Source organism: Python bivittatus, unplaced genomic scaffold (assembly GCF_059951505.1).
Source record: "Python bivittatus isolate LINGU-HERP-01145 unplaced genomic scaffold, Pbiv_v1 ctg000700_np1212, whole genome shotgun sequence".
NCBI lineage: Eukaryota > Metazoa > Chordata > Lepidosauria > Squamata > Pythonidae > Python > Python bivittatus.
In genome coordinates, this window is record NW_028277098.1 from 9,662,851 (window position 1) to 9,689,989 (window position 27,139).

Below are 27,139 nucleotides of genomic sequence, written 5' to 3' on the forward strand. Positions count from 1 at the left end.
TATAGAGAGCAACAGTAAAATTTAAAGAATTTAGAAATGTCATTTATGGTAGGATTCAGCCAACTGGGAAGCTAACAGCAAGGGGTAAGGGAATCAAAGCTGGGCAGGCTGTAAGAGAAATAGAAGCTGATTTTGCATGGAAGCAATAGGAAACCTTGAGAACTGAACAGCGGGAGGCAAAGGACCGTTGAACAGCTCAGAGCGCTGGAACACAGCACCACAACGGCTAACAAACAGCCGCCAGTCCCACTTAGAACCTGCGGAGAACGAAGATGAGAGGGGCGTGACCAATGGGCGGAGTTTCCGCAGAACTTCACCGCCCCTCCCCGCCCGCTCCGTTTCTGCCGTGTATAATGTACCTCTCCCTGCTTGTTTTCCCAGTGTCCTTTGCGGCAGCTGTTTGCCGCTGCTCGCCATATTGTGTTGCTTAGCGAGGAAGGGGGCTGAGGCAGCCGCGGTCGACGCGCCTCAGCCCTGGCTGCGGGAGGAGGGGGCGGGGGCGCCGACGGCGGGGGCGGTAACGACGACCACGACGGGCAGGAGAACCAGGCGCGCGGGCGGGAGCAGGCCGGCCACCGAGACCTAGCGAGCAACGGGGCCGGTGAGTAGGAAGAGAACGGGGCGGCGCGGGATCTGGCTGGGCTTCTCAGCTGTTGAGGAGCGCGGAGTGGGGCTGGAAGGGGAGGCTTCCCCCGGCCAGAAAGCCTCCGCCTGGTTCCTCTTCGGGGCTGAAAACCCCAGCCCCGCTGGGAAGTAAGTCTCTGGGCGCTCAGTGGGACGCGTGTCTGCGGTCCGGTCCCTTTCGCCTCCCCTTCCACCGGCACCCCTTTTTCGGCTTCGCACTGATCAGACACCCCCTTGCCGACTGGTTGGAGAGGTGGCTGTCTGGTCGCTCATTTCAGGCTGAGAAAGATAGTCACCCGACTGCACTCAGGAAGGGCCAGCCAAGATGTCAGCGGCCCTGTGTAATCTGTCTCCGCTGCTACGGCTGCCTTAGTCTGCACGTAGCTTAAGGCTGTCGGAATCGCTCCGTCCCCGGTGGCCCCGGCCAGGGTTGGCGGATACAAACGCGATTGTTGCCCGCGGGACTCTTGCATGTGTGCATGCGCGCACCTGCTTTTCCTGGGGAAAGCTTTGGAATTCGAACATTAATGAAAAGGTTTGCATCGTGTGTTCCCGAGTGGACAAGCTTGCTGCCAGAGTGCACTCTTGCTTAGAAGAGCAAGTGGAATACTTGTTGCCACCCATCTTTTTAGAACTGAAACGATGTTTTCAGAGTATCTGTCGGTGGCAAGTAAAAGGAGTTAGAGAGACTTGTATTTTGACCAGTAAATATGTGCAACAGTATATGGTAACATAGTCCCTTTGAAAGAGTTTTGATTGCTAGGTATTGCTTCATTTTTAAAGGCATCTCTTTTGTGAACTTTGAACTCTCACAGGATCCCAAAACTGTCGGGGTTGACCAGAGATGCAGCTGTTTTTCAGTATGACAGGATGCCAGTTGTGTGTTTCTAGATTTGTCAAGAGAATGAAATGGCTTTGTGATGACATCTCTTTGTTTAAAGGCCAAACTTGGCTGTTTTTGTTTGTAATAGTCAAACTCACTGCTTCAAGTTTAAATCAAATAAGATGGGAGTTCTGTCATTCAGTTTCCAATATTTTAAAATGTAAAATTCAAAGTGTGGTTGAGTAGTCAGATTTAAAGATGCTTATGTTTACAATAGTATTAGTTTCATTGAATATTTATTGGTTTTGACATGGGTTAAAGTACAATCAAATGATAGCATTTGGATAATATTTGACTCATAATTGGTCAGTATACTTTGCTAATTAAAAGCTATGTTGTGGGAAAAGGATTTCATAAATTTTATTAAATCTAACTCTCTTGTGTGAGAAAAGCACTATTTGTCCTATATATGTTATAGACAGAATCAGATATATTAATGGTGCAGTAACATGACAAAATTATCTCTGTTCTACAGAGCCTGCCTGTTGCTCTATATTTGAATCAGTTTTATGTATGCTTCTTTCAGTCAGAGGCTATATCCAGATAAGTGACATTTGCAAAAAGAGATGGTGGGCTTTTCAAAGGGGTATAACTCCCTCTAAAACTTCAAGGTTAGAGGTACAGAAGATGGCCTTGAGTCTTAATTTGGAAGTAAGATATAGAGTGTTCTAAATGATTGTTACATTATTTGATTTGTAGCCCTTCTCTCAGTCACTCATGCCCTGGTTATCTCCCACATGAACTATTGCAATGTGCTGTACATGGGATTACCCTTGAAAAGTATCTGGAAGCTGCAGCTGGTACAGAATGTGGCGGCACGGGCAGTTTTGGGGGTCCATAGGGTTGCGCATGTAACACCTCTGCTGTGTGAGCTGCACTGGCTGCTGGTTTGCTTCCGGATCCAATTCAAGGTATTGGTTATGACCTTTAAAGCACTTCATAGCATGGGACCAGGTTACCTGAGGAACTGCCTCATCCTGGTTACATCACCTGGTCCAGCAGGAAGGACATGTTGTGGACCCCGTTGGTTAAAGAATTTCGACTGGTGGGGTCTAGGAGGAGAGCCTTTTCTGTTGTCACCCCCGCCCTGTGGAATATCTTATCCCCCAAGGTGATCTTGGCCTCGTTCTTCTGGCCTTCCGGAAGAGCCTTAAGACCTAGCTCTGCCGACTAGCATGGGGATCCAGTGGAGGCTCCCAACACTGTGGGTGGCTGGTGCCTTAAGGATACACTCTTCACCTTTTAATTTTGTAGTCTTTGAATGTGTTTTGTAATTTTTAAATGTTTTTATGTTTTTTACCTGTGAGCCACCTAGAATCACTGATAGTGAGATGGGTGGCATATAAATTTAATTTATAAACAAACAAACAAATTTACTTCCAGAAAAAATTATCTGCTGCAAATTATTCATCCAAAAAAGTGTTTTAAACAAGAAATAGAAAAAGATTCAGTGTATTATTGCAATAGTGTAATTTTTCAATATTGAACATTTTAACCTATCTTATGATATTACATAATCTAAAGTCTGATAAGGTTGCCATGGATTTAGTATGATTTAAATGGATAGTGTGCACATTTTTCTTCTATTGTTTTGTTCTTTTAAATTTTTTACTTTATTTTAAAATAAAAAGGCAATGTACAGGAATTTATTTTTTGGTTGCTTTATTATGCAATTATATTTTGAAACAAGTTGACATTGCTTTTTCCTTCCCCTCTGAGTACTCCTATATTTTAAATAATTGTTGTATCATAGCACATTGTGGAACATTTATTTATTTATTAATCACATTTATATGGCCACCCATCTCACAGAAAGCTACTCTGGGCAATGTACAACAATCAGTACAATTTCCTGGTGCAACTTCTCTTCAGTGCCTGAATCCATATATTTTCACCTAGCTAAAGGAATTACTGAGCATCTCTTATTCTTCCCAAAATCTTACCTTACGACACACCATTGGCATTTTGATATTTATTTTTGTTTAATTTCCATTCAGTTGTTGAGAATTTAAACTTCTGGTGAAACACAACAACACAATATAATTTCTAGAGGAAATCACCTGTCTCAAAAATGCAATGGGCTTCTGTCTAAATATTATAATTTAGTTGGGAAATGGGAAATAGATAGAAGTATTGAATGATTTCCTGCTATTCACAGTTGGCTCTTATGATAATTGGGAAGGAGAAGTCTGTTTGAATATATTAGGTCAATAGGAATTAATTAAAATTAGGCAAACAGATCACACATGTAGGCAGGGAAGCAATCAAAGAAATAAATACTGTAATAGAAGCTGACCCTGAAGTTCAAATGATGGATGGTTATCCTTTTTGAATGAACTAGGAGAAGCGAAACGTTTTTTATACTACTAGTACAGTAGAGTCTCATTTAACCGACCTTCGCTTATCCGACCTTCCGTCTTATCCGACGCCGCTAAAAAAAACACAACACGCATAAATCGGTGACGAGAAAAGTGTGCCGCTTGTTTGCGAGTGTGAGTGTACTTTTTCTTATCGCTCCTGACGGTGTGGCACCGCAACGCAAAAATCGATTGCAACAGGCGCAGTGGATTGGTTTTTTTTTTTTTACTGCACTCAATCATTACTGTGTGTTATCCGACATTTTCGCTTATCTGACGTTCTGCCGGCCCGTTTATGTCGGATAAGCGAGACTCTGCTGTATTTTGATTAAAAATATTTATTGAAAGGTCTATTTTGCATCCAATATAAATGCTTAAAAGCTCTCTAGCAAGGAATACTAACTTTTCCGACCCACCATACAGGTTGGTGTGAAGGTGAAAGGAATGGAAAATTGTGTGCTCTTATGAAAAGTAGAATGTGAATGAATGAATGAATGAATGAATGAATGAATGAATGAATGAATGAGTAAGTAAGTAAGTAAGTAAGTAAGTAAGTAAATAAAGAATGTGACATAAAAGCATTTTATACTTGTGGTCAGTTCCTTCTATAGAAGTATGTATATATGAGTTAATGTAAGTGCATACAAAAAGAACTGTGAATTATTGTATTAATAAATGTAACTTTCCCACTTCAAATACACAAAACAGATTTGCTCTTCCTGGTGTTTATATAGTTTGAAAGCAAAGTGCAACTTGTGGGTGTCTTTCAGAATGGCTAATGAGTACATATATTACATTGTGGCTTAGTTTCTGGATTCAGTGAAGTATAGGAAGTGCCCTGAATGGGAAAAAAAAATAGGATTTTGATTCCAGGTATGGGACAAAGTAAATGGCTGTAAAATAGTCAATATAAGTCATTTAATACCCCACCTTTTAATGTTCCTACTCTGATCAGTAACATAAAATAACAGGATTATTAATAGTTAAAGAAAAATATGTCATGAGCTCTCAGGAAAAAAATGCAGAAAGAAAGGAATGTGAACAAAATAGCATTGCTCTCTTGGTCTCCAGCTTTGGTTAATAGAGCAAGTGACATGCCCAAAATGTTTTCTTTCAAGAGGCACTCAGAGCATCTCTTTCCTCTTTAGCCAGATCTAATATTTATCCTGCCATACAGAGTTGCTGTTATTGATGGCTGAATTGAACCTTCATATTCAAAGGTAGCATGCCTCTGAATACTAGATAGTGGCTGGGTTTACACATTGTAGTAGGGTAAGATCAAACAAACTACATTATGATTCAGTGTGGTATGTAAGAAAGACTTCTCCTTTGTCTCATGCTTGCAAGCTTTCAGAGGATCCTGTTTTAGCCACTGCTATCATCATACAATTCTGCCTATATGAACCTTTCATCCTTTCTCATTGGTGATAGGGAGTGTTTTGATTCAATAGCTTGTTCCAGTTAATAAATATAGAAGAATAATTTGGAAAGATGTTTGCTTGCTTTATTTGTATCTTCCTCCAAGCTGACTGAATGAATGCTCTTGGGTTTTGTTATAGTGTGGACTTGTCAAAGGATTGCCTCTTTATCTGTTCAGTATCCACTTTTGGTAGCAGAAAGTTTATCCTGTTAAATAAGTCAGAAAGTTAATCAATCTGTGCTACATCATAAATACTGGTAGTCCTCGAGTTATGACTATTTGTTCAGCGACCAGTCAAAGTTACAGTGGTGCTGGACGAAGGGACTTATGACTGGTACTCAAAGTTCTGGCCATTGCAGCACCCCCATGGTCACGTGAACAAAATTTGGGTGCCTGGCAACCAGCTTGCACTTACGATCAGTTGCAGCATCCCATGGTTTCATGATTGCCATTTGCAACCTTCCCTGCTGGCTTCTCCCAAGCAAAGTCATTGGGAAGCTGGCAAGGAAGGTCACAAGTTGTTGGGGTAAGTCTCTCCCCTGCCTTTCTTCGCTCACATGCCCTCCTTCCCCCCTTCACTCAAACATACCCCACACCCTCTTTTCATAGCCTCCCTGCAATCGCATGTACCCCACACCCTCTTTCCCTGGCCTCCCTGCGATCTCATACACATCCTCTTTCCATACCGTCCCTGCGGTCACACGCACTCCACACCCTCTTTCCTCAGCATCCCAGCAATTGCATGCACCCTGCACCCTAATTTGGGCCTCCCAGGCCTCCCCCATCCCCCTGCGGCACCCCTGCACTCCTTACCTGGGATTCCCTCCATTTCCCACTTAACAACCCATGCATCTTGGGTCATGAGAACAACCAGGACTGCCTGATTGCCATTGCTAAGTGATGCAGTCACGTGACATCAAGCTTTACGATCATATTGCTTAACGATGGCATTCCAGGCTAAACCACGCTTCCCACATTATGCTAAACCACACTTTGTTTAGTAGCACTAAATACTGCATTGTTTAGTTGTGGTTTATTGAATAAACTATAGTACCTGTAGTTGGATTCATACAATATGAATAATTAGGTTAAAAAAAAGCACCTAAATATATTTTGACTAGGTGCCTTTTGTGAACCTATCCATTACAGCAGGGGTAGGCAACCATTTTTGGCCTCAGGCAATTTATGTTGGTATCTTACCTCTGGACTACAAAAAGAGTGCTAATGATATCATGATATCAATGGAGTAGGCAGGGTTGGAATTTTTTGTTCTGATTTGTAACTGTTTAAAGAAGAAAATGGGTGCCTTTTCCCTGTAGAGACTTATTGTACCCATTTTGCTGCTTAACCCCTTCAAATGGGGAAAATCAGTGTGATTTCAGTTTTTCTAGTTTTTAAGAAAAACTAAACATAAGTCCAAAAATATTGTCCCTCCTACTTCATGAGATTCTGAGGGTTGCAAACATAATGCTAGAGGATAATCAAAGATTGCCTACTTTTGAATTAAAAGTCACTGTTCCATCTTTATAATAATAGCTGGTCCTAACAATAAAATGAAATAATCTTCTCCAACCTCAATGTTATCCTTATATGTGGACTTTACTCAAAATTCTCAACAATAACTGTGCTGACTGGGGGAATTCTGGTAGTTGAAGATGACACATCTGGAAAGTATCAGGTTTCAGAAAGCTGGAATATAAATATTTTGTATTTAAAAGAACCAAAAATATCTGCTTCTAAAAATATAAGGGCAGTGGAAAAAAACATGTTGACTAGATTCGTGTATTATGCTATGCTGTGGTAGGATTGGCTTGCTTTGGCTTAGTATTGTGTTAACCAATATGTGTATCTGAGTTAATATATTAGTTTAAGATTGGAGTGCCCATGGAATGGAAAATGTGTTTTGTTCCAAACTTGAAACAAAACATTCATCCTGAAAGCTCCATCAGGCTGATGTGATGGAACAAAACTGAAATTGGTTTGGGTGTTTTGTGTTTCATCAAAATAAAACTCAAATCAGTTTCAAGAGTTTCAGCCATAAGAAACAGTGGGGACTCAAAAGAAGTCTCTTGACATGCAAAACTCAAGAAAGTCATGAGGTGGCAGCAGAGAGATACAGAAGACTTTATAACCCTTTATTGTCATCTAGTGGGCATCCAGATTTTTGCAATCCAGAGATGGAAGCCTTAGTCCTAGCCTTCCTTGAACTTAGAATACAACAGTAGTTTGTCCTGTGGTACAGGTATTCTTGGTGGAACGGAATGTGAGGAGAGTTTATTAGTAAGGTGACTGGTTTTGATATGTCACACAAGACACAGCCCTTTCAGTCATTTATCAGTTCCATGACAGGAGGGCATCCTAGAAGAAATTGTTAAATTAAATCCAATTAGTCTATTAACGGGTTAAATATGTTTAAAAACAAACCTCTTCTAAACCTATATTTTCTAAATTGAAGCCTACCCTTGCAGACAATCAGGAACATGGACTGTCTCCCTCAATCCTTGTATTTAAAAATTTTCCACCTGCAGTGCAGATTTACTATGTTTTTTCCCCTTTTCTTTTTGCTAAGAAGAAAATAGAGGGGGAAAAAAAGCAATTGCAGTTTCTGTCTGGTGGAATGAGAAGATTGGAAAGGTGGGGTGGGGGAGAGTATTGCTGCACAGGAGAGAGGCCCAACACTAGGAGACAAATAAATCCCTCTGCCTGGCTGAAGAGTAATCATGAATCATATACAGAGTTTATTCAGCAAAAATAAAGCTTCTTTTTACACTTGAAGTGCTAAAGGGACAGACTGAAGAGCTGATGGAAACAGGTCACACAAATCAGCAAGTTCAAACATGTCTTTTAAGCAAAATGGACAATGGACAGGATTAGTTCTAAGAGCATGCACAGAGTGAACACCCATTTGTATATGAGGCCAGCCAGTATAGATTTTTAAATGCAATCTGAAGCCTCCACAAATGGAAGGGAATACAAGGGTGCAGTGCATAGAAAGTAACAATGAATGAGTGACATCAAGCTGACTAACCCGGGTCACCCTTCGGTTTTTGAAAGCACAGAATCAAACATTCCAAAAGAGCTAACCAAACCAGGCCAAGGCATTAGAATAGAGCTTTTGAGGAAAAAAGGAAAATTACATTTAAGATTATTTGCTTAGTTTAGGTATGCATGTGCACTCTGTGCATGCTCTTTTGTCCTGTTGATGCTTTCATTGCTTTTTAAGATAAAGGCATGCTCTCTGTATATGTAAGTGCATTTTGAATATCAGCAACAGTAGGCATCTTTACAAAAACCAGCAGTAGTTTATCTTCCAGACAAAGAGTGGCATGATGAGTAGGGAATAATCCTCATTGTTTTTCTATCTTGACTGGGTAGTCTGTTGCTGGCTAGACCGTTGTATCCATGCTGCATGTGCGTGCATTACAAATGCATGTGGCCTCAGTGCATCCTGTTTGACCCAGCTGGGTCAGTCAGTGGAATCACCAGTATCATCATTAGCCATGTGTGAAGGAAGTGGGCTATAGTGGTATAATGGGGGGAGGGATCCATAGGAGGAATGGATGAATTCCACTACAGTTCAGATGGTACAGAAACTAGATAAAGTTCAGATGGTACAGAGATTAGATAAAGTCACATGGAATCTCCCCCGTGTAAGCCTTAGTGACATTGCTTAGGTACTGAAAGAGATAGCCATGTGAGTCATATGGAATGTTTTCCAATATACGTCTCTCAGGTGAAAGAAATCAAAGATGCATACAGAAGTACTGTATGACTTGCTTGAGTTAATGGCTCAAAGTAGGTGTTAGGGACTCACCATTGGCCACATCTGGTCATGGGGAGAGAGTTTGGAAAATGAGATAAGGGGCTAGCCCCCTCCAATGGTAGGTCAGGAAAGTCCAAAACGGGGAGATTCCCCTTGAGGAAGATCAGCTGTTCCACCAAATCAGTATCCAGGTGTGAATGATGGAGTATTAAGATGCCTGGTGTCCTTTCCTCTGCTGACCTGTGCTTTGTATTGGTTGTGAGTAGAGTAGAGTAGGAATAGAATAGAATAGAATAGAATAGAATAGAATAGAATAGAATAGAATAGAATAGAATAGAATAGAATAGAATAGGGAGGAAAGCTATGGCAAGCCTAGATAGCATATTAAAAAGCAGAGACGTCACCTTGCCGACAAAGATTCGCATAGTCAAAGCTATGGTTTTTCCATAGTAGTAATGTATGGCTGTGAGAGCTGGACCATAAAAAAGGCCGAGCGCCGAAGAATTGATGCCTTTGAACTGTGGTGCTGGAGAAGACTCTTGAGAGTCCCCTGGACTGCTAGGAGGTCAAACCAGTCAATCTTAAAGGAAATCAACCCTGATTGCTCATTGGAAGGATCGATAATGAAGCTCAAGCTCAGATATTTTGGCCACCTAATGCGAAGAGAGATCTCTTTGGAGAAGACCCTGATGCTGGGAAAGATTGAAGGCAAAAGGAGAAGAGGACGGCAGAGGATGAGATGGTTAGATAGCATCACTGAAGCAATGAGCATGAAACTGAGCAAACTCAGGGAGGCAGTGAAGGACAGGAAGGCCTGGCGCAATATGGTTCATGGGGTCACGAAGAGTCGGACACGACTTAACGACTAAACAACAACAAGAATAGAATAGAATAGAATAGAATAGAATAGAATAGAATAGAATAGAATAGAATAGAATAGAATAGAATAGAATAGAATAGAATAGAATAGAATAGAATAGAATAGAATAGGTCTTCAAGTGCAAGCTTGAAATGTTTCCATACTGTGATGTTGGTCACAGTTATCACCACATGCCGTGTTCTCAGATTCAGGAGGGGGGAAGCTCCTCTATCTCCTGATCTTCCCCTTCAGTCTTTGGGTTGCTAACTGAGGGGAAAGAGCTGACTACCTTAAGCATGAACTCTATACTACCTCTGCTTATATAAGGGAGAAGGGTTCCTCTACCAGTACTGGGTCCTTCATCAGCCTCCCCCACCATGGGGCCAGATAGAACTACTGGTATCTTAAGAAGTCATGGGATTAAAATCAAGTCTCCTTACAGCAGTCCTCCCTCCCTCTTGTCACTGCCCTCCTTCTGACTAGCCCTCTGACTGGCCCTGCTATCTCAGTTATGGCTTGTTCAGGGTGATTTTTTTGGGAGGTGGTGGTGGTGATGTAGTTTGGAGTATATACCTAGCTAGCCCAGCCTGGAGTGTGGGAAGGAGAAGTCTAGAAAGCTAGCCTCTTTTAAAATAGAAAAAAATAAAGGGCTCTATTTAATAGGTGCCCACATGCAACTAGCAAGCAGCAGTGCTGTCAGTGTCAGTACACACATGCATGTATACACAGGGAGGGAGGAAGAACTATTTGGAAAATACTCTTCCATGCAAGTACAGTAAGTAGGCTTTATTTGAGGGAAGGTTCTTCTTGGAGGAGAACAATGCTCTTTCACTATAAAAGGGGCCTGATTTTAAAAGTTTTCTTTTACTAACTAAAACTACCCTATTACCTTGAATAAAGGAAACTAACACCCCCCCCCCCAAATAAAATGGGCTTGGGTGAAGAGAGGTTGCCGTGGAGGCTGTCAGTTGATCATATATATAGTTTCAGAACTGCTGCTTCTCAGACAACAAGGGTTTCCTGTACCCCAGGAAACAAAGGCACCATAGCACAATAACTACACTTTGTTACAGGACCCTAGGCATGAATGAACTGTTAGCAACTTAGGTTTCCTGAGTGCCCATCTACAAACTCATGGATGTTCTTTACAAGCATTGCTCCTGCACACTTTTGCACTGTCTCACAAACAATTTCTTCAGATTCTGTCTCACAAAATCAGTGTGCATAAACCATGGTTAGTTACACTATGGCTTAATGCAGTGTGTGAATCTAATCCATATATCTAGCCAGTGGGTAGACTACTCTATGGGTTTGCATATTGGGCTAAATCATGGTTTCTTTGATCACAATTTATTGAATATACACTGGTTGAGGGCCTGTTTTGCTTGAACTCAAATAATAATCAAATACAAAAAATGCAGGTGTCCCTTTGATATTTTTCAAATGCTGTTAAGCTATATGACTTAAATTAACAGATTAACCACAATAAATGTTTTTGAACTTTGCAATTTAAGGGACATTTATATTTGTAATACAATTGTTTGTATTTGTTGAGAAATTCTTACAAACGTATATTTAGTAATGAATGTTTATGCTAAAGACATCTGAAAAAGACACCTATGAGTTCCCAGTTCCATTTATGGCTGACTACTTTCCTCCTTGTTTAGGATGTGCAAAATAATTGGGACTTGCTTTCAGGAATTATCTACATCTGATGTTACCAAGATAACAGAAATGTGAAATTCTTTGCTCAAGTATTTCTTGTACCTGAAAGAAAAGACTAGGTTATCTCCTAAATAATTTACCTTTAAAAGGTGTGGGGTCCCTTAGGCTCACTAAGAATGCAGTAATGCAGATGATTTTGTTTGTTTGTTTAAACTTCCTTGCAGGGAGAAATCTTGAATTCACAATCATCTTCCTTTTGGGTAAACAATGCTCCAGTTAGTAATTGTCTGTACAAATGCGTAGAAATAGTGGGATTTTATGCAATTTCTCTACATCTAAATATCTGAGCAACATAGTATGAGGGAACAACTTTACCAGTTTTCCCAAGTTTTAGAGGATTTGAGAGTAGGAGGGTTCACTACATGTTGCCTTTTAGAAAGAGTTCTACACATAGATCTAGTGTGATCATATTGCCTTGTGTGCAAAAAATAGAAAAAAATCCTGCTTTTGATTATGATAAGCCTATGAGGATGACAAATTATGTATCGGGTTATTGGTTCATCAAGGTACATGAATATAACCATTATGACTTCATGAATCATGATTAAACAAACTTAGTATTTTTCTTTCAGCAAATCCTCTGAAACCTAGTAAGGCAGCAGGAACATTCCTTGATTAACAACCACAATAGGGACTGGAAAATTGGTAATTAAGTGGGGCAGTTGTTAAGTGGGGCAGTCGTTAAGCATGTGACCAGACCTGATTATACGACCATTTTTATAATGTCGTTAAGTGAATCACAGCGGTCATTAAGTGGATCATGTGGTCGTTAAGCAAATCCAGCTTCCCCAATGGATGTTTTTGCTGGAGTTTGCTTAACAACCACATGATTCACTTAATGTATGTGATTCACTTAATGAGCATCATAAAAAGATTGCAAATTGTGATCATGTGACTGCAGGGGTGCTGCAACAGTTTGCAATGGTTGTAAGTGCGAGTACAGGCTGTAAATAGTTTTTTCTGAGGCCATTGTAACTTTGAGCTGTCATTAACTGAACAGTCATTAAGCAAGGACTACCTATAATATAAACACTTGGAAGAAGTGTGAATCACTATCACTTCTGCCATAGATACTCAGGCTTTGCAAAATGAAAAGCTCATCTCACTCTTCTCTACACATTCCCCCCATGTAGGACAATGAGAGGGCTATCTCACTTTTCTTAATATAAAATGAATTTCCCCTTGAAATTCTTTCTGTTAAGTGGATGAGGGCATGGATGTCCTGCAGGGTAAAATACGTATGGCATATTGGCAGCTGTATTTGTGGAAGGCCATAGATGTAACTGTCATTGTACATTAGCAATTGAACATGCTGGTAATCTTAATAGAAACAGTGGTCTTCACAGACCAGTATAAGTAAACAACTTTTATGATCTAATAATGCCATTAGCAGGAAACTACCAATTCCCAAGAGTGCACCAAACAGAGCATGCTGCCCCATGGGAAACAGTTAATATTAGATACTCTATCCTGTGTGCTTGATTTCCAATAACAAAGTATGACTGGTGAGATGCGTGCTGCAGATTCTTCACTGAAGGCATCAAATGGCTCTTGATTGGGTTCACATATTTTATGGTCATTTTCACGAAAAGATCCTGAAATCTTTTGTTCAGCTTGATTCCATACAGCATGGATATAGGAGTTAATTATTAGAGGAAGGGTTTTATATTATAATTATTTTAAATTAAAGTAATTAGGTATAAGATTACTTAACAGATCCAGTTAAGTTATAAACAACTGATTTATACTCATATTTTGTACCTATATTCTAAGCTGGGTATTATTCTGACATTTCTCATTAAAGTAGACCTGTTTCAGTCGGGTTTCACTCCAGGATACAGTATAGAGACTCACTGGTTGTGCTCGTGGATAATCTCTGGCGGAGCCTGGTTGTGGGTAGTATACCCATTCTTGCACTCCTTGATTTCTCAGCAGCTTTTGATACTGTCAGTCATGGTATCCTGCACAGGTTAGGAGTTGGGGGTCACTGGTGGATCTTCTCCTTTCTCTGCGACTGGTTCCAGTTTATGTTGACAGGGAGGACAGATCGCACTCTTGGCCCCTCATTTGTGGGGTGCCTCGGGGATTGATGATCTCTCCCTTTCTGTTTAATATTTCTGAAACATCTGGGTGAAGTCATCTATCAGTTTGGGGTTCAATATCATCAATCTGTTAGTGATACCCAATTACCCAGGCCAGCCAAGTGACACTGTTATTGTCCTGTCTGAGTACCTGAAGGCTGTGTGGGTTTCAATGCGGAGAAACAGACTCTTGTTCAATCCTGCAAAGACCAAATGGCTGTGGATAGTGCTCCCTGGATCTGGTGATTTTCTATCTTTAGTCTTGAATGGGATTGCACTTCCCCATTCAAGACTGGTGTGCAATCTGCACCTGTTCCTGGATCAGAAGGCCCTTAAGACAGTCACTCATGCCCTCGTCACTTTGCGGTTCAGCACTTGCAATGCACTCCATATAGGGCTGCCCTTGAAGACTATTCAGAAGCTGCAGCTGATCTACAGTGCAGCAACATGGGCAGCGATGGGCATGTCTTGGTATGCCAATGGGTTCTTACTGCTCCACAAGTTGCACTGGTTGCCAGTGAGCTTCTGGGTGCAATTCAGAGTGTGAGGAGAGAGACTGCATAGTGGAATTGGAAATAGTATGAGGGATGTAGTTTGTTACATACAGAATGCAGAAAAAAAGTCAGCTGAGAGACAACCTGATCAAGATGTATAAAATCATGTATAGTGTGAAAGAAGTAGGCAGGGAGAAATTCTTCACACTGTCTCAAAGCCTTAGGACTAAGGGACATCCAGTGAAACTAATTGAAGGTTGAACTAATCAAATTCAGTTGAATTTTTTTTTTCCAATCTGTTCAATTGTCTCTGATTCTCAGAGGCTTCCTGGACAAGTCCCTGCAGTTTTCTTGGCAAGGTTTTTCAGAAGTGGTTTGCCCTTGCCTCCTTCCCAGGGCTGAGAGAGAGAGTGCCTGGCCCAAGGTCACCCAGCTGGCTTTGTGCCTAAGCAGGACTAGAACTCATGATCTCCTGGTTTCTAGCCTGATGCCTTAACCACTACACCAAACTGGCTCTCAGTTGTACTAATTGAAACTAATTGAAAGGAGATTTGGAAGGAGCCAAGAAAAAGAAAGTACTTCATACTGTGTATAATTAACCTATGGTATTCATTACCACAAAACATGGTATTGACCACTAACCTGGATGACTTTAAAAGGGGATTGGATAGATTCATGGAAGACAGGTTAGTCAAAAGCTAGTAATCTTGAAGACTCAGTGTTCTCTCTGGGTTGGGGCAGTGTGATTTCAAATACCAGTTTTAGGTGAACACTGGTGGGATAAAAGTAATTCCCTGTCTCCTGCTTGAGAGCACCCCCTGTTGTTAAGCTCATATGTAAAGTATCCAATCTACATGGCTTATTAAAATTATGAAAACTGGCTGGTGACTTTGGGCTTGTCATTCTCTCTCAGCCTAACCCACCTCACAAGGTTGTTGTGGGGAAAATAGGAGGCAAGAGTATTAAGTATGTTTGCTGCCTTGAGTTATATATAAAAAAGGTGAGATGATGATGATGATAATGATAATGATGATTCTGATGTGTCTCTTTTTCTTTTAGCCATGTCTCAGGCTGTACAGACAAATGGAACACAACCATTGAGCAAAACGTGGGAACTCAGCTTATATGAACTTCAAAGAACACCTCAGGTATTGTAGTTGCTTTCTTCCCCATCTTTGCATAAGTTTGTAGTGATACTGGTTATATAGTTGTACTGTTTTAGCGTGAATGTGATCTTCCCCAAATAATTCGTACCAGAAGAAATTAGGTAATAAGAAAAGTAATGAAATGATAAGAGTATTTAAAAAATGTAGCATTTGTAAATAATTAATTTCAATGAGGCAAGGAAATAATTGCTTGAGAACACTATTTTGATCATTAGGAAGCTATAACAGATGGCCTGGAGATAGTGGTGTCACCCCGAAGTCTCCACAGTGAGCTGATGTGTCCCATTTGTTTGGATATGCTGAAAAATACCATGACTACTAAGGAATGTCTACATCGATTTTGTGCTGATTGTATCATCACAGCCCTCAGAAGTGGGTAAGTTGGTATATGAAAAAAAAACACTGTACTGGGATTGAGTAATAGTTCTGAGTAGTACTTTGGAATTCTGGTCATACTGTAAACCAGTGACAGAAAACTTTTTTTGGCGTTGGAGGCCACGTGGGATACAGCCAATGATGCATAAATGTCTCAGGTATGGATAAGGCCACTGCTTTTGGTCCCATGTTGGAGTATGTGAATTGGGGGTGGAATTGTTAAGAGTAATTATAACATCCATTTGTTTCTTATTTGAGCAAGAAAGGTAGGTGGATGGGAGAGGCAAAAAAAGCAGATTGCTGCCAAATTTTGATGATGCATGGGACTATGGTCTGCTTGTTGCCTGTAACAGCTCTGCCACAAAGAAACTACCAAAAATACTTTTGCCTTCCTTCTCCTCTGAAGTTGTCTCTTGTCACCTATATGGCTGGCCAGAGTCAAGACCCAAAGAAGGTTATAAAGAATTTGCAGTCAGGATGATATGAGTATTTTTGCCATCCCACTTAATCTGATCCAAGGTCATCCAGAGTACTTCATATCCAAGTAGGGATTTCAATTTGGAGTTCAAATCAGAAACCGTGTCCAGTATATTACACTGACTCCAAGCAACCGCTTACTTTTTTTAGCCTTTGAAAAAGGGGATGCATAAAGAATGCTAAGATCTTTTTACTGTTAAGCTGTCACCAAATCCCCAAACAATATACAGGAGTAAGAGCAGTGAGAGTCAGTGAGCATTGGCCAAATCATTCCATTGAATTCAGTACTGCCTCATGCTTTAACTGCTATGTCTTTGTCAATTATGTCCAATCCATTTAATGTCAGTAATGGAGTGTAACAAATCTGTTATTAAGGATTTGGATTCTGAGATGTGGAAAACTAACAAGTGACTGTTGCCAGTCTGACAAGGGATAGTTAGGTATTTCAAAAAGCAACTGCCAAGGTGTGTGAACAATTCAATAAGTATACATTCTCATGGAATAAGGTGAGAGCATATTTTTGGATTTTTTTTTCTTATTCTCAGAAACAAAGAATGCCCTACTTGTCGTAAAAAGCTTGTTTCTAAAAGATCATTGAGACCAGATCCAAACTTCGATGCCCTCATCAGTAAAATTTACCCAAGTCGTGATGAATATGAGGCTCACCAGGAGAGAGTTTTAGCAAGGATCAGCAAGCACAATAATCAGCAAGCTTTGAGCCACAGCATTGAGGAGGGTCTGAAAATCCAGGCCTTGAACAGGTAAAAAATTATATGTAGTGAAAAGTTGGACATAGAGAGTTCTCTAGTTCAGTGGTAGTATGCATGCTTATTTGTGTGAAGACCCATTTCCATCTGCAGATCACAGCACAGAAAGTTAGAAGGATTAGAAAGAAAATATTGCCTATCTGAAGGTTAGATCATGGCTGCTATTCAGAAAACACATTACTGGACTGAGTAGACCAGTGTTCTGAATCTGTATTAGGTAGTGTCAAGTGTATGTTTATTTGAAATAAATGATAGGCTTGCATTTTGAAATAAATTCCTCTTTCTTTTTCTTTCTAATTTGAAAACTGTGGATCATGCAAAATTGACCACAACAGCCTAAATGCCAGTGCTTCATTGTATCCAGCAACATTGCAGCTAATCATATCCTAATATTTGTTCAAAACCTATATTTAAAATGGCATATTTTCTGTATAATATGTATACATTTGTAATATTATGCAAATTGTCTTGCAAAACGGACTTGCTCATGACAGAAGAAAAATGGAATTCAGTGTATCTATCTGTTTTAATACTACAGAATTTATTTGCCCATTACTCACATTCAGTACAATCTCCTTGAATGCAATGAAACATTGCATTTTTCCTACCATAAAACTGATGGCTTATATCCATGGAAAAAGAGAGCTCTATTAGATATTTATTTTTCACAGCCCTCTTCTAAATGTGAAAAATTGTTTTATTCTCTCCATATATTCTTTAGAATTATCATTAGTCCATATTTTCATTTTTCTTTGTACTGAATTGAAAAGTACCCTCTTTATGAGGAAAATACTTCAGTTCCTTAATCATTTAAGGTGACATGTTTTGAATCTTGGCCAGTTTGTCTTTAAGTGTAGCATATGCTGTTGTATCCCTGAGATCTATATCTTTTAATAAACTTGCACAAGTAAAAATTTAAAAAAAGCAGGCAATAGTCTTAACATAATGTCTTAACAGGACTGAATTGTATATGCTATCTTGGCATCAGGTTTGTTCACTTGTGCCTTTCTACATTTTGAGTTGCCTTACTGCTCCTCCCCCCAAATATTTTATAATTTGGAGGTTTAGCTTTGATATAATTTTAGTTCAGCTGAAAGCCGTTGATTCATAAGAGAAAATTTCACAACTGTACATCCATAATGGGACACATTGTTATTACATTTCAGAACTGACGTCAAAATAGCAGTAGAACTAGAATGCTGGATACTGTGTAAGAGTTTGGACAGTTTTTTATATTATATAACATAGTATCTGTCTTATACAGGCTAGATAGAAGCCTTGAAATCTTATTAAAGTGCCAGATTTTTTTTGTACATTGGATATGTGTATTTAACGAAAAAATAAGAATGATATGGATTGGACAAATGAAGTTGCTATCTGATGCAAAGACTCTGAAAGTGACTGACTGAAGAACTTGGATTATTTCTTGATTGTGCTAACTAGGTTACAGAGAGGCAAGAAGCAACAGATAGAGAATGGCAGTGGAGCAGAAGACAATGGTGATAGTTCGCATTGTAGTAATGCTTCAACCCACAGTAATCAGGAGGCTGGACCAAGTAACAAAAGGACCAAAACATCTGATGATTCTGGGCTTGAACTGGACAATAACAATACAACAGTTGCCATAGACCCAGTATTGGATGGTGCAAGTGAAATAGAATTAGTTTTCAGACCCCATCCTACGCTTATGGAAAATGATGACAGTGCACAGACAAGGTAAGCACTGGTTCATTTTTATTTTAGAAGGTATATTGAATATGGTAGTACATTAATCCTGTTGAATATTGTGAGCTCTGTATGACTTCATGTAGAATAAACAATAGAAAATACTGGATTGCTGCCCTTTACATATCAGCAGGATTGTTTTCCTTGCAAGCCTTTTAATATTTGTTAGTCTTACTTCTTGTACTGGTACATACATAAACTATCTTTGCTTTTGTACAGATATATTAAGACCTCGGGCAATGCCACTGTTGATCACTTGTCCAAGTACCTAGCTGTGAGACTAGCCTTAGAAGAACTTCGGAGCAAAGGAGAGTCTAATCAGATGAATCTTGAAACAGCCAGCGAGAAGCAGTACACAATTTATATTGCTACAGCTAATGGCCAATTCACCGTGAGTAGCTGTTTGAGCAAAAATGTAATTGGGAAAAGGCATTGCTTCGAAATAAATTTGAATCCTGTTCAGAATTTAATTATGCCCATGGCTAAACATGCAGAGCGGGGAACCTTATCTCCAGTCATTTGTACTGTCCCCAATATCCACATACATGGACGCCTGGCAAACATGGATGTCAGAAGAAATGCCTGCGCCCAGCTAATATATAGGAGTGTTCCTTTGCTAATATTCATGTGTTATCTGTGGGAGTGCTGTTGGGATGCATGATGTTGAAGATGTACTTAAAAGGTACAATCTATAAACCCAAGTTTAGCCCTCTGCATGGAAAATTTCTGAAAAGGACTTTTATATGTTTAATTTCATCTGTGGTAATGTAGCTATTTATATATGCATTAGAATGTGAACTAACAGGAAAAAAAAGCACACTTGTTGCTAAAAAGAGGTGAGGAAAATCTAGTTTCAGACCACTGTTGATTTGTTTCTGAGCTTCTCCTGTTCATCTCCCTTTCTTATACAATCTTAACAGAATCTCTGACATGGATTACTTATTCCCTACCATGAAATGTAAATGTGAAGGAAGGGCATTTCATAAATATAATACAAACAACTATATGTGTTATTGTACATTAAATTCTAACCATTTTTATCTATTGCATAAGCCCTTGCAGAGAACAGTCCTGTTTCAACAGAAGCATGGAGTACAGTCCTGAGAAAAAGAGCAGTATGTGTATTCTTGTGGGATGGGGGAGGAAAGGAAGTGAGGAATGATGAGAGATTGACCATTAACAAAACAGAAACATTACGGGGGGTGGTGGTGGTTGGGCGGTAATTCACTGGTCTATGAATACTAGAAATGGCAATGGGATTATTTCAATCTCTTAAAATACCCTTGTCGCTGGGCCCAAGGTGGTTATCCTTGAACAAAGGAATTAGAAACACACATTTCATCCTGAAACAGTTGAACCAAAAGGTTTAACACCAATTCTCTCAGAATAAATTGAGACTATGATTTCTTATAATACAGTTTTTTATACTAGTTTATCAGTGCAAGATTGTGTCATGCTTAGCTACTGCTTTGTTAATGGTCACTCTCTTGCCTCTCCATTCTCTTCTCACTATTCCCTCTTCCCTTTCTGTCTCCTGTGACAGCTATGTGCAGATTTAATGCTTGCTGTCTGGACTCCATGCATCTGATGAAGTGGACTGCAGAAAAGCTTATATCATAACAAATTGATTAGTCTTTAAGATGCCAGAAAACTCTCTTTGTTTCTGCTGCAGAAAACTAACATGGCTAACCTATGGAAATTCATATAAACATAGTAGTGAACATGCTAGAAAACTTCTATTTCTGTTTCTGGAATCCTGATCTCTTACATGTTGTATAAAAAGGATGAAAGTCCTCTTTATTTTGGACAAGACTTAAATATACAATGTGCTTCTTTCAACATCCCAGAAACCAATGGGAAGTTAATGGTGTTTCTACTGTGCCTAAAAATGAGTCTATATTCCCTACAACATATTTTTGTTATTATATGCTCCTATAATTTGTGATCTTCAGTACACTGAGCACTAATTCTGAAAAATATATGGATGTGTGGATATAGCAAGCCAAAGTCAGCAGGGAGCTGCAGCCAGTCTCAGCTCTCCAATAAAGTCTAGTTGTATGATATATTTATTTGTTACTTGAACTGTGTACTTAATATAAATTACAGTGGCTCTCATTTTAGATGTGAAAAATTATAAAGTAGAATGAACTAAATCAGAACTAGCTTCGCATATGTAAGGTATCAATCTTAAATGATTGGAGACTTGTATTATAAAACTTAGATTTATAAGATCTGTATTAAACTTAATCATCTGGTCTAGATCTAGTTGAAAGGGGCTACATGACATGCTGAGTAGGTTTGTGCATTGTTAGGGGCAGATAATCTTTTGGGCCAGACCTGCGCTTAGTAAATATACATAAGTATAAATATTATTTATGGGCAAAGACCATGTGTCATACATAATCAGGAAGGAACCAAAGAAAATGAAGAGGAAAAAAAATCAGTCAATTAAAATAAGCTAAATAATCTTTAACTTATCTTAAAAACAATAAGACACAAGAAGAGAAAAAAGAAAAATACCCTGTAAAATAATCCCCAAATGGCAATAGCTACGGAACATATGTTAGCAACTGTACTAGAGATTTCTGGAGACAAATTAACTAGTAAGATTAGAGTCCCACCTACTTAGGTGATTGGATAAGGGGGGCATTATTAAATCTGTGCCAAGATGCAATAATACAGTGCATTCGGAAAGTATTCAGACCCCCTTCACTTTTTTCAATTTTGTTATGTTGCAGCCTGGTACTACAATCAAATTCATTTTTTTCCTCATTAATCTACACTCAGTACCCCATAATGACAAAGTGAAAACAGAATTTTAGAAATGTCTGTAAATTTATTAAAAAGAAAAAACTGAAATATCTGCTGCACCAGTTCCTCCAAGTTCCTTGCTTGAGAGTTGAAGTGCCGCAAGATTTTAAATAGGGCAGTGACTGCTCCTCTTTCAATAACAAATTAAAAGGTTTCTTTAGCAAGTAGATTTTTTAAAGGAAAATCTTAGAAGTAATTTAATTTTAAAGACACTTTGGCACTTTCCTTTAAGGTGACAATAACTGACTTTATAATGTTATCAAAGTGCTTATATCTGTAAGCATAGCTGATTTGGAACTGGGCTATCTTTTCACTTTTAATAACAATGGTCTAACACCAAAATCTTGGAAGATGGGGTTTGAAAGAACACCAACCCTGATAAAGACCTAGGGGATAGTTGAACATCTAAACCAGGTCTGCAGAACTCATAGAGGGGAAGGGGCCAGATTAATACCTTAAAAATAATTGCAGACCACAGAGGAATAGCTGGCATGCCAATCAGCTGTTCAATGGCTAGCAGCAGTGACGGAGCTAGCAGTGTCTGTGAGGTATTGGAGGCACTTGGCAGTGTGTTTTTCAGGCTGCAAGTGGCTATGAAAACACAGGCAGCCATGGCAGATCCTTCCTGATGGCAGCATTTGGTGGCAGTGGATGGATTATTTTTCAAAAAATGCCAGCGAGTCGCACAAGGCTGCTTGGTGAACTGCGTGTTGTGCAGGCCTGATATAAACTTTAATGACTTTGCTGACATCACTTGTCCTTTGAAGCCATTCCAGCTTTTCCAAATCAACCTGGGATTTTTGGCAATGTAAAACTGGTTTGGAGAGAAAATGATTGCTTTTCAAGTGGATGGACTTCCTTTTTATTGTTATTATTTTGACAAAAATAATTAATTGTGCATGTTGAAGTATAAAAGAATGTACCTCTTGTATCTGAGTATGGGGATCTTCTTCCCACTTAATCATCCAATGTCCATTTCTTTGTTGTGATACAACTTAGTATCCTTTCTTTTGTTGTCATTTATCTCACCTTTATTTTTTCTTTAACAACAATAGCAAGAACAATACTGTTGAAGCAAATCTAATTTAGTGATAATAGGTCACTTTTGAAAGATTGAAGTCACAGTATCTACTGTCAAGATGTACTGTTTTGCCATAAAATCAACTAAAATTGTTTCTGCTGTGGGGCTTTTGGATATAACCTCATGAGTTGATAAATTTGCCATCTGACAAATTTCATTGCTGAGAGCTCATTCCCTTGCTTTAGTAAACCTGGCTCCAGTGATTTAAGGGAGAATGTCCTCAAGCCCAGCTGGCTCAAGCAGTTTTAATCCTATTTATTATTTAAAGAAAATGGATCAGTATCAAGTACAATTGTAAACTCTTTGACTGATAAGAGATCCTTAGTCTTCACATTTTTAGATGCTTTCCAAGAATCTGCTTTTCAGAACTTGTTCTTGATAATTTCTTATTCTTTCCCATCTTTTACTCATTTATCATAAACAAAAAAAGTAGAGGACATAAGTACAGAAAAGATACAGGTGATAAAATTTCTATATGTCCAATAAAAATATTTAACATCTTAAAATAATGTATAACAAATATTGTTAGTCAGAACATATTCTGCTTTTAGCCTAGTTGCCATCCATTTCTCTCTCTCTCTCTCTCTCTCTCTCTCTCTCTCTCTCTCTCTCTCACACACACACACACACACACACACACACACACTTTGTTCTCAGATGGCCATAGGTATCCTGTAATATCACCTAATTGGGGCTGAATACTTTTGGCATCTGGGAGGCTTCTAAAATGCAAAATAGTTGTACTAAATCATGTTGGGCTATTTTGCATCTTTTTAGGCAAAATATAGAACTGCTTCCTGAAAATTTAGGTTTTTCCCCCCCTGAATTTCAGCACAGGAACTTAGGATATTTTGGTGGCTGAATACATCATATGGGGTGAAGATTGGCTACTCCTGTCCTCAGCTTTGATTTACAAATCAAAGCATACCAAGCAATTATTGTGTGTAAAAAATCTCATTTATTTTTTAAAATGTATCAGTCTAAAACAAACAACATTATGGATTAGTACAATATGTGAACCCAGACATAAAACGGACTGTCTTGTTCTGCATCATTGTACAGGTTACAATGGCAGTTGGGACCAGAATTGCTGTCACTAGGTGATACAGTTGTAAAGCGTGACATCATGTGACCATGTCACTTTGCAACGGCAATTTTGTCAGTCCTGGTTGCCACTAAGTGAGGACCACACGGGTTGTTGAGCAAGGACCTCATGTGATTGCGACTTCTGACTTCCTCTGGCTTCCCCATTGGCTTTGCTTGTGGGAAGCCAGCGGGGAACATCAGAAATCATGATCACATGACCGTAGGGATGCTGCGATGGCCAGAACGCCAAAGACCAATTATAAATACCATTTGTTCAGTGCCATCGTAACTTTGAATGGTTGCTGAACAAATGGTCATAACCCAAGGACTACCTGTAAACTGGTTTGCCCTCAGGTTGGTAGACATAAGCCATTGCAGTTCATATTCATTTTTTTCAGTTTCGATTATTCCCATGTTTTTGCCCATGTAACAGAAAGATGGTAAGCTTTCAGAAGTTGATACAGTAGCTCAAATTTTGATACACGTTCCTGTGTTGATGCATTTCATTTTTTAGGAAGAATGTTCTTTTGCTTTTGCTGCTATAGCAGCCCAAGAAGTGAGAATACCAGAGTTCATATGCTGATATTAATTGCTGTCATCGTGTTCTATTTATTGACTGCCACACCATGTAATTGCCTTCCTTTGATTTCATTCTGTGCTCTTAACAAGCAACCAGTATTATTGCCCTTAATATTGCTAATAAAGGGGAACATGTTTGATGGGGGAAATGTAAATATTTTCTAATTGTGATTGAAAAGGTGTTCTTGATGAAGGTTTCAGCATGAAAGGTATTGGACAAAAATGCAGACACAGCTAAAAAGCTTTTGTTTGTTATTACTTAAACCCAAACATTTAAATGTTGACAGATTTCTTCAAAATGTTAAATGTTTGAAGATCTAAAGATGTTCACTCTTTACTATGTCCAGTATTCAAAGATCAGAAGTGGTATAATATTTCTTAATTTCAGCTTACAAAGCTGGAGTGGTTTTTGACATTGCTGTATTTTCAACAGAGTAGCTTTATTTTTCTTAGTGGTGGCTTGCAGACATTTCAAGTGTACATTTTTTTTAACTAAAACACTATGCTCTATTTTGCAATGGGAAGGATAGATTTAAAAACAGATCTGTAGACTTTTCTATGGAAATACACTGCAAAGCCCTCATTTGGTCTGCAGCTGCTTTTCCTTTGGAACTGAAAAGTACCTGGTTTATATTAGGCTATTCATAGACTGGAGTGAGTGCTGTTTACCAGCTGTGATTTGTCAATGTTTGGTGATTTTCTAGTTATTTTTTGTTGTTCATCTTCAGATGGCAATAACATTTTCTCTATTTTTAACTTTGGCATAATTTTTGGCTCCCTCTCTAGGTGTTAAATGGTTCTTTTTCCTTGGAGCTGGTCAGCGAAAAGTACTGGAAAGTGAATAAGCCCATGGAGCTCTACTATGCACCAACAAAGGAACACAAATAAGCCTTACAAAAGGGCTTTGAGTTGGAACAATAATTGCTTTTATAGCTTTACTTTAAGTTGAAGCACCATCCTCTGCATCATGGACAACTGCACAGAGACTTGGATTCCCCAATGAATATCTTTATTAATTATTAGACAGTATTTTGTGTGATATTTAACTTATATTTTTCTTTCTGGAGAACTGAATGATCAGTACATTCCACTGTTACTGTCGTATGTGTTCTTTTGTTTTGGTGGCTCTTGTTTCATGTGCATGATACTAACAACAGCAAAATTTCTTTGGAACATGGAATGTTGGAGGGCCTTGGATGGGCAGACTTGCTAGCACCTTGATGTATATTGACAAAGGAACTAGAGATGCTATAACTCTTTATGGCACTGTTAGTTACAGACGGTTAAGAGTAGGCCTGCTAGTAACTAACTAGTTCAGATGCTAAAGAAATAGCTGGGGCTGGAAGAAAAGACAGATTGTTCACAGCAGTAACTGAATTCTTTTGCCATGCCCTGTAATGTTGTTCTGCTTTGTAAATAAAAAAGCCACCTCACATGTAACACTCTTCATTCCCAGTGGCTATGGGAATGCAAGCTACTCCTTCTCCTGTTTTCATCATATTTAAGATAAATTATTCTTACCCACTTCACAACATGGTTAAGAGAGCACTAACTATAATACTGTTGCACTGCTTAATTGCAGTTTAAAGAGTGAAGTAGAACTAGCTCTGGGAAAGGACTTTAAGGAATGAGCATACATTTCTGAGGCTGGTTCCAAATTTTGTTAATCACAGTTTATGAAGAGCTGATGTTATAGTCATATTAGCCAGGAAAAAGGGGGGAAAAAAGGGTTGTATTGATACTACTTAAAAAGATAGTAATCACTGGTGCAAATATTGACAAATTTCTCTGAAAATATTCTTAAACTTTCCCATATCAGCTATACTTGGCACTTATGCTATAAATAAATGTGTATTGGAATGATCTTTAATTTTGACTGGATCAAAACTCTGTACTCTTACATATTATAGCATCCGAGTTTCTGTAAATCAGTTATCATCCATGACATTAGAAGACTCATCCATCTGTGTGCCCGATGATGTAAAAAAACCTTCCTTTCACTGAAATGTTATTCAGTACTCTCTTGCAAGTTTTGGATGTGCTAAGAAAAGTAATGGTACAGAAAAGTGTGGGCTTGTAGGGGAAAGTGCATTATCTTCAGTATTTCCCATCTTCTTAGGCTTGTTGGACTACAAATTATGATTTATCGTAAAAGCCAATTACTGTAATTCAAAGTTGAGAGAATGCCTACTCATTCTAATTATTTGATGGTCTTGCAGAAAGAGAAAGCTATTTTACAGTACTCCTTCCAATGTCAGAAGTTCCTAAATTATTTTAACAGTTTGTGTCATGACCGTTCAGAAGTCAAAGTCGGGGGGTGGAGGGGAGGTGTTTCATGCTTACTCAGTTTTGTTCAGTATTTTTGGTGTAATGTACAAACTATATAGCTTGCTAGTGCATGTCCATTAAATATAATCAAGTTTCTTTTTATGTGAAAAAATGGTTTTGTATGGGCAAACATCAGGTGCAGAAAAACTTTGTGACTTATCCAAGAAATTGTTTAGCCCTAGAAGCAGATCAAATATAGCATTCTGAAAAGCTTATCTGTCTAGGGGAGGTACATTGTTCCCAAGTTAGTGGGAAAGAATGTGAATTTTTAACTTCTGTTATGGTGAGTTCTATAAGTATTTATATTTACTTAAATATATAAAGTAGCTGTTTTAATCATTGAATCGCACTGTGACTTTTTAATGGATCAACTACCAGCAGCTTTGAGAAGTTGCCTATACTTACTGCCACATTTTCACAAGCAAGATATTTTGGAAAAGCAGCAATCTTATCTTTAAATTTTATGTCTTTCCTTCCTGGAAAGGGTTCATCAGTAGGTATATACATAAGACATCCCAAAGAGAAATAAGATCTCCCC

General features: G+C 38.9%; 1 protein-coding gene across 1 annotated transcript; it reads left to right on the forward strand.

The window, feature by feature from the left end:
• The first annotated feature begins 426 nt into the window (after positions 1–426).
• Positions 427–26,143, forward strand: RNF2 (ring finger protein 2). Its single transcript, XM_007434510.3, has 7 exons — positions 427–601; positions 15,266–15,354; positions 15,588–15,748; positions 16,770–16,985; positions 18,435–18,707; positions 18,936–19,107; positions 25,060–26,143. The coding sequence occupies exons 2-7, from the start codon at positions 15,268–15,270 to the stop codon at positions 25,159–25,161; spliced, it is 1,011 nt and encodes a 336-aa protein (XP_007434572.1). The 5' UTR covers positions 427–601; positions 15,266–15,267; the 3' UTR covers positions 25,162–26,143.
• The last annotated feature ends 996 nt before the right edge of the window (positions 26,144–27,139 follow it).

Bases quoted from the DNA above. Each gene is read 5' to 3' on its own strand.
- RNF2 (XM_007434510.3), top strand. From the start codon at position 15,268: ATGTCTCAGGCTGTACAGACAAATGGAACACAACCATTGAGCAAAACG. The intron at 18,708-18,935 runs GTAAGCACTGGT...GCTTTTGTACAG, and splicing joins GATGACAGTGCACAGACAAG to ATATATTAAGACCTCGGGCA. The intron at 19,108-25,059 runs GTGAGTAGCTGT...CTCCCTCTCTAG, and splicing joins CAGCTAATGGCCAATTCACC to GTGTTAAATGGTTCTTTTTC.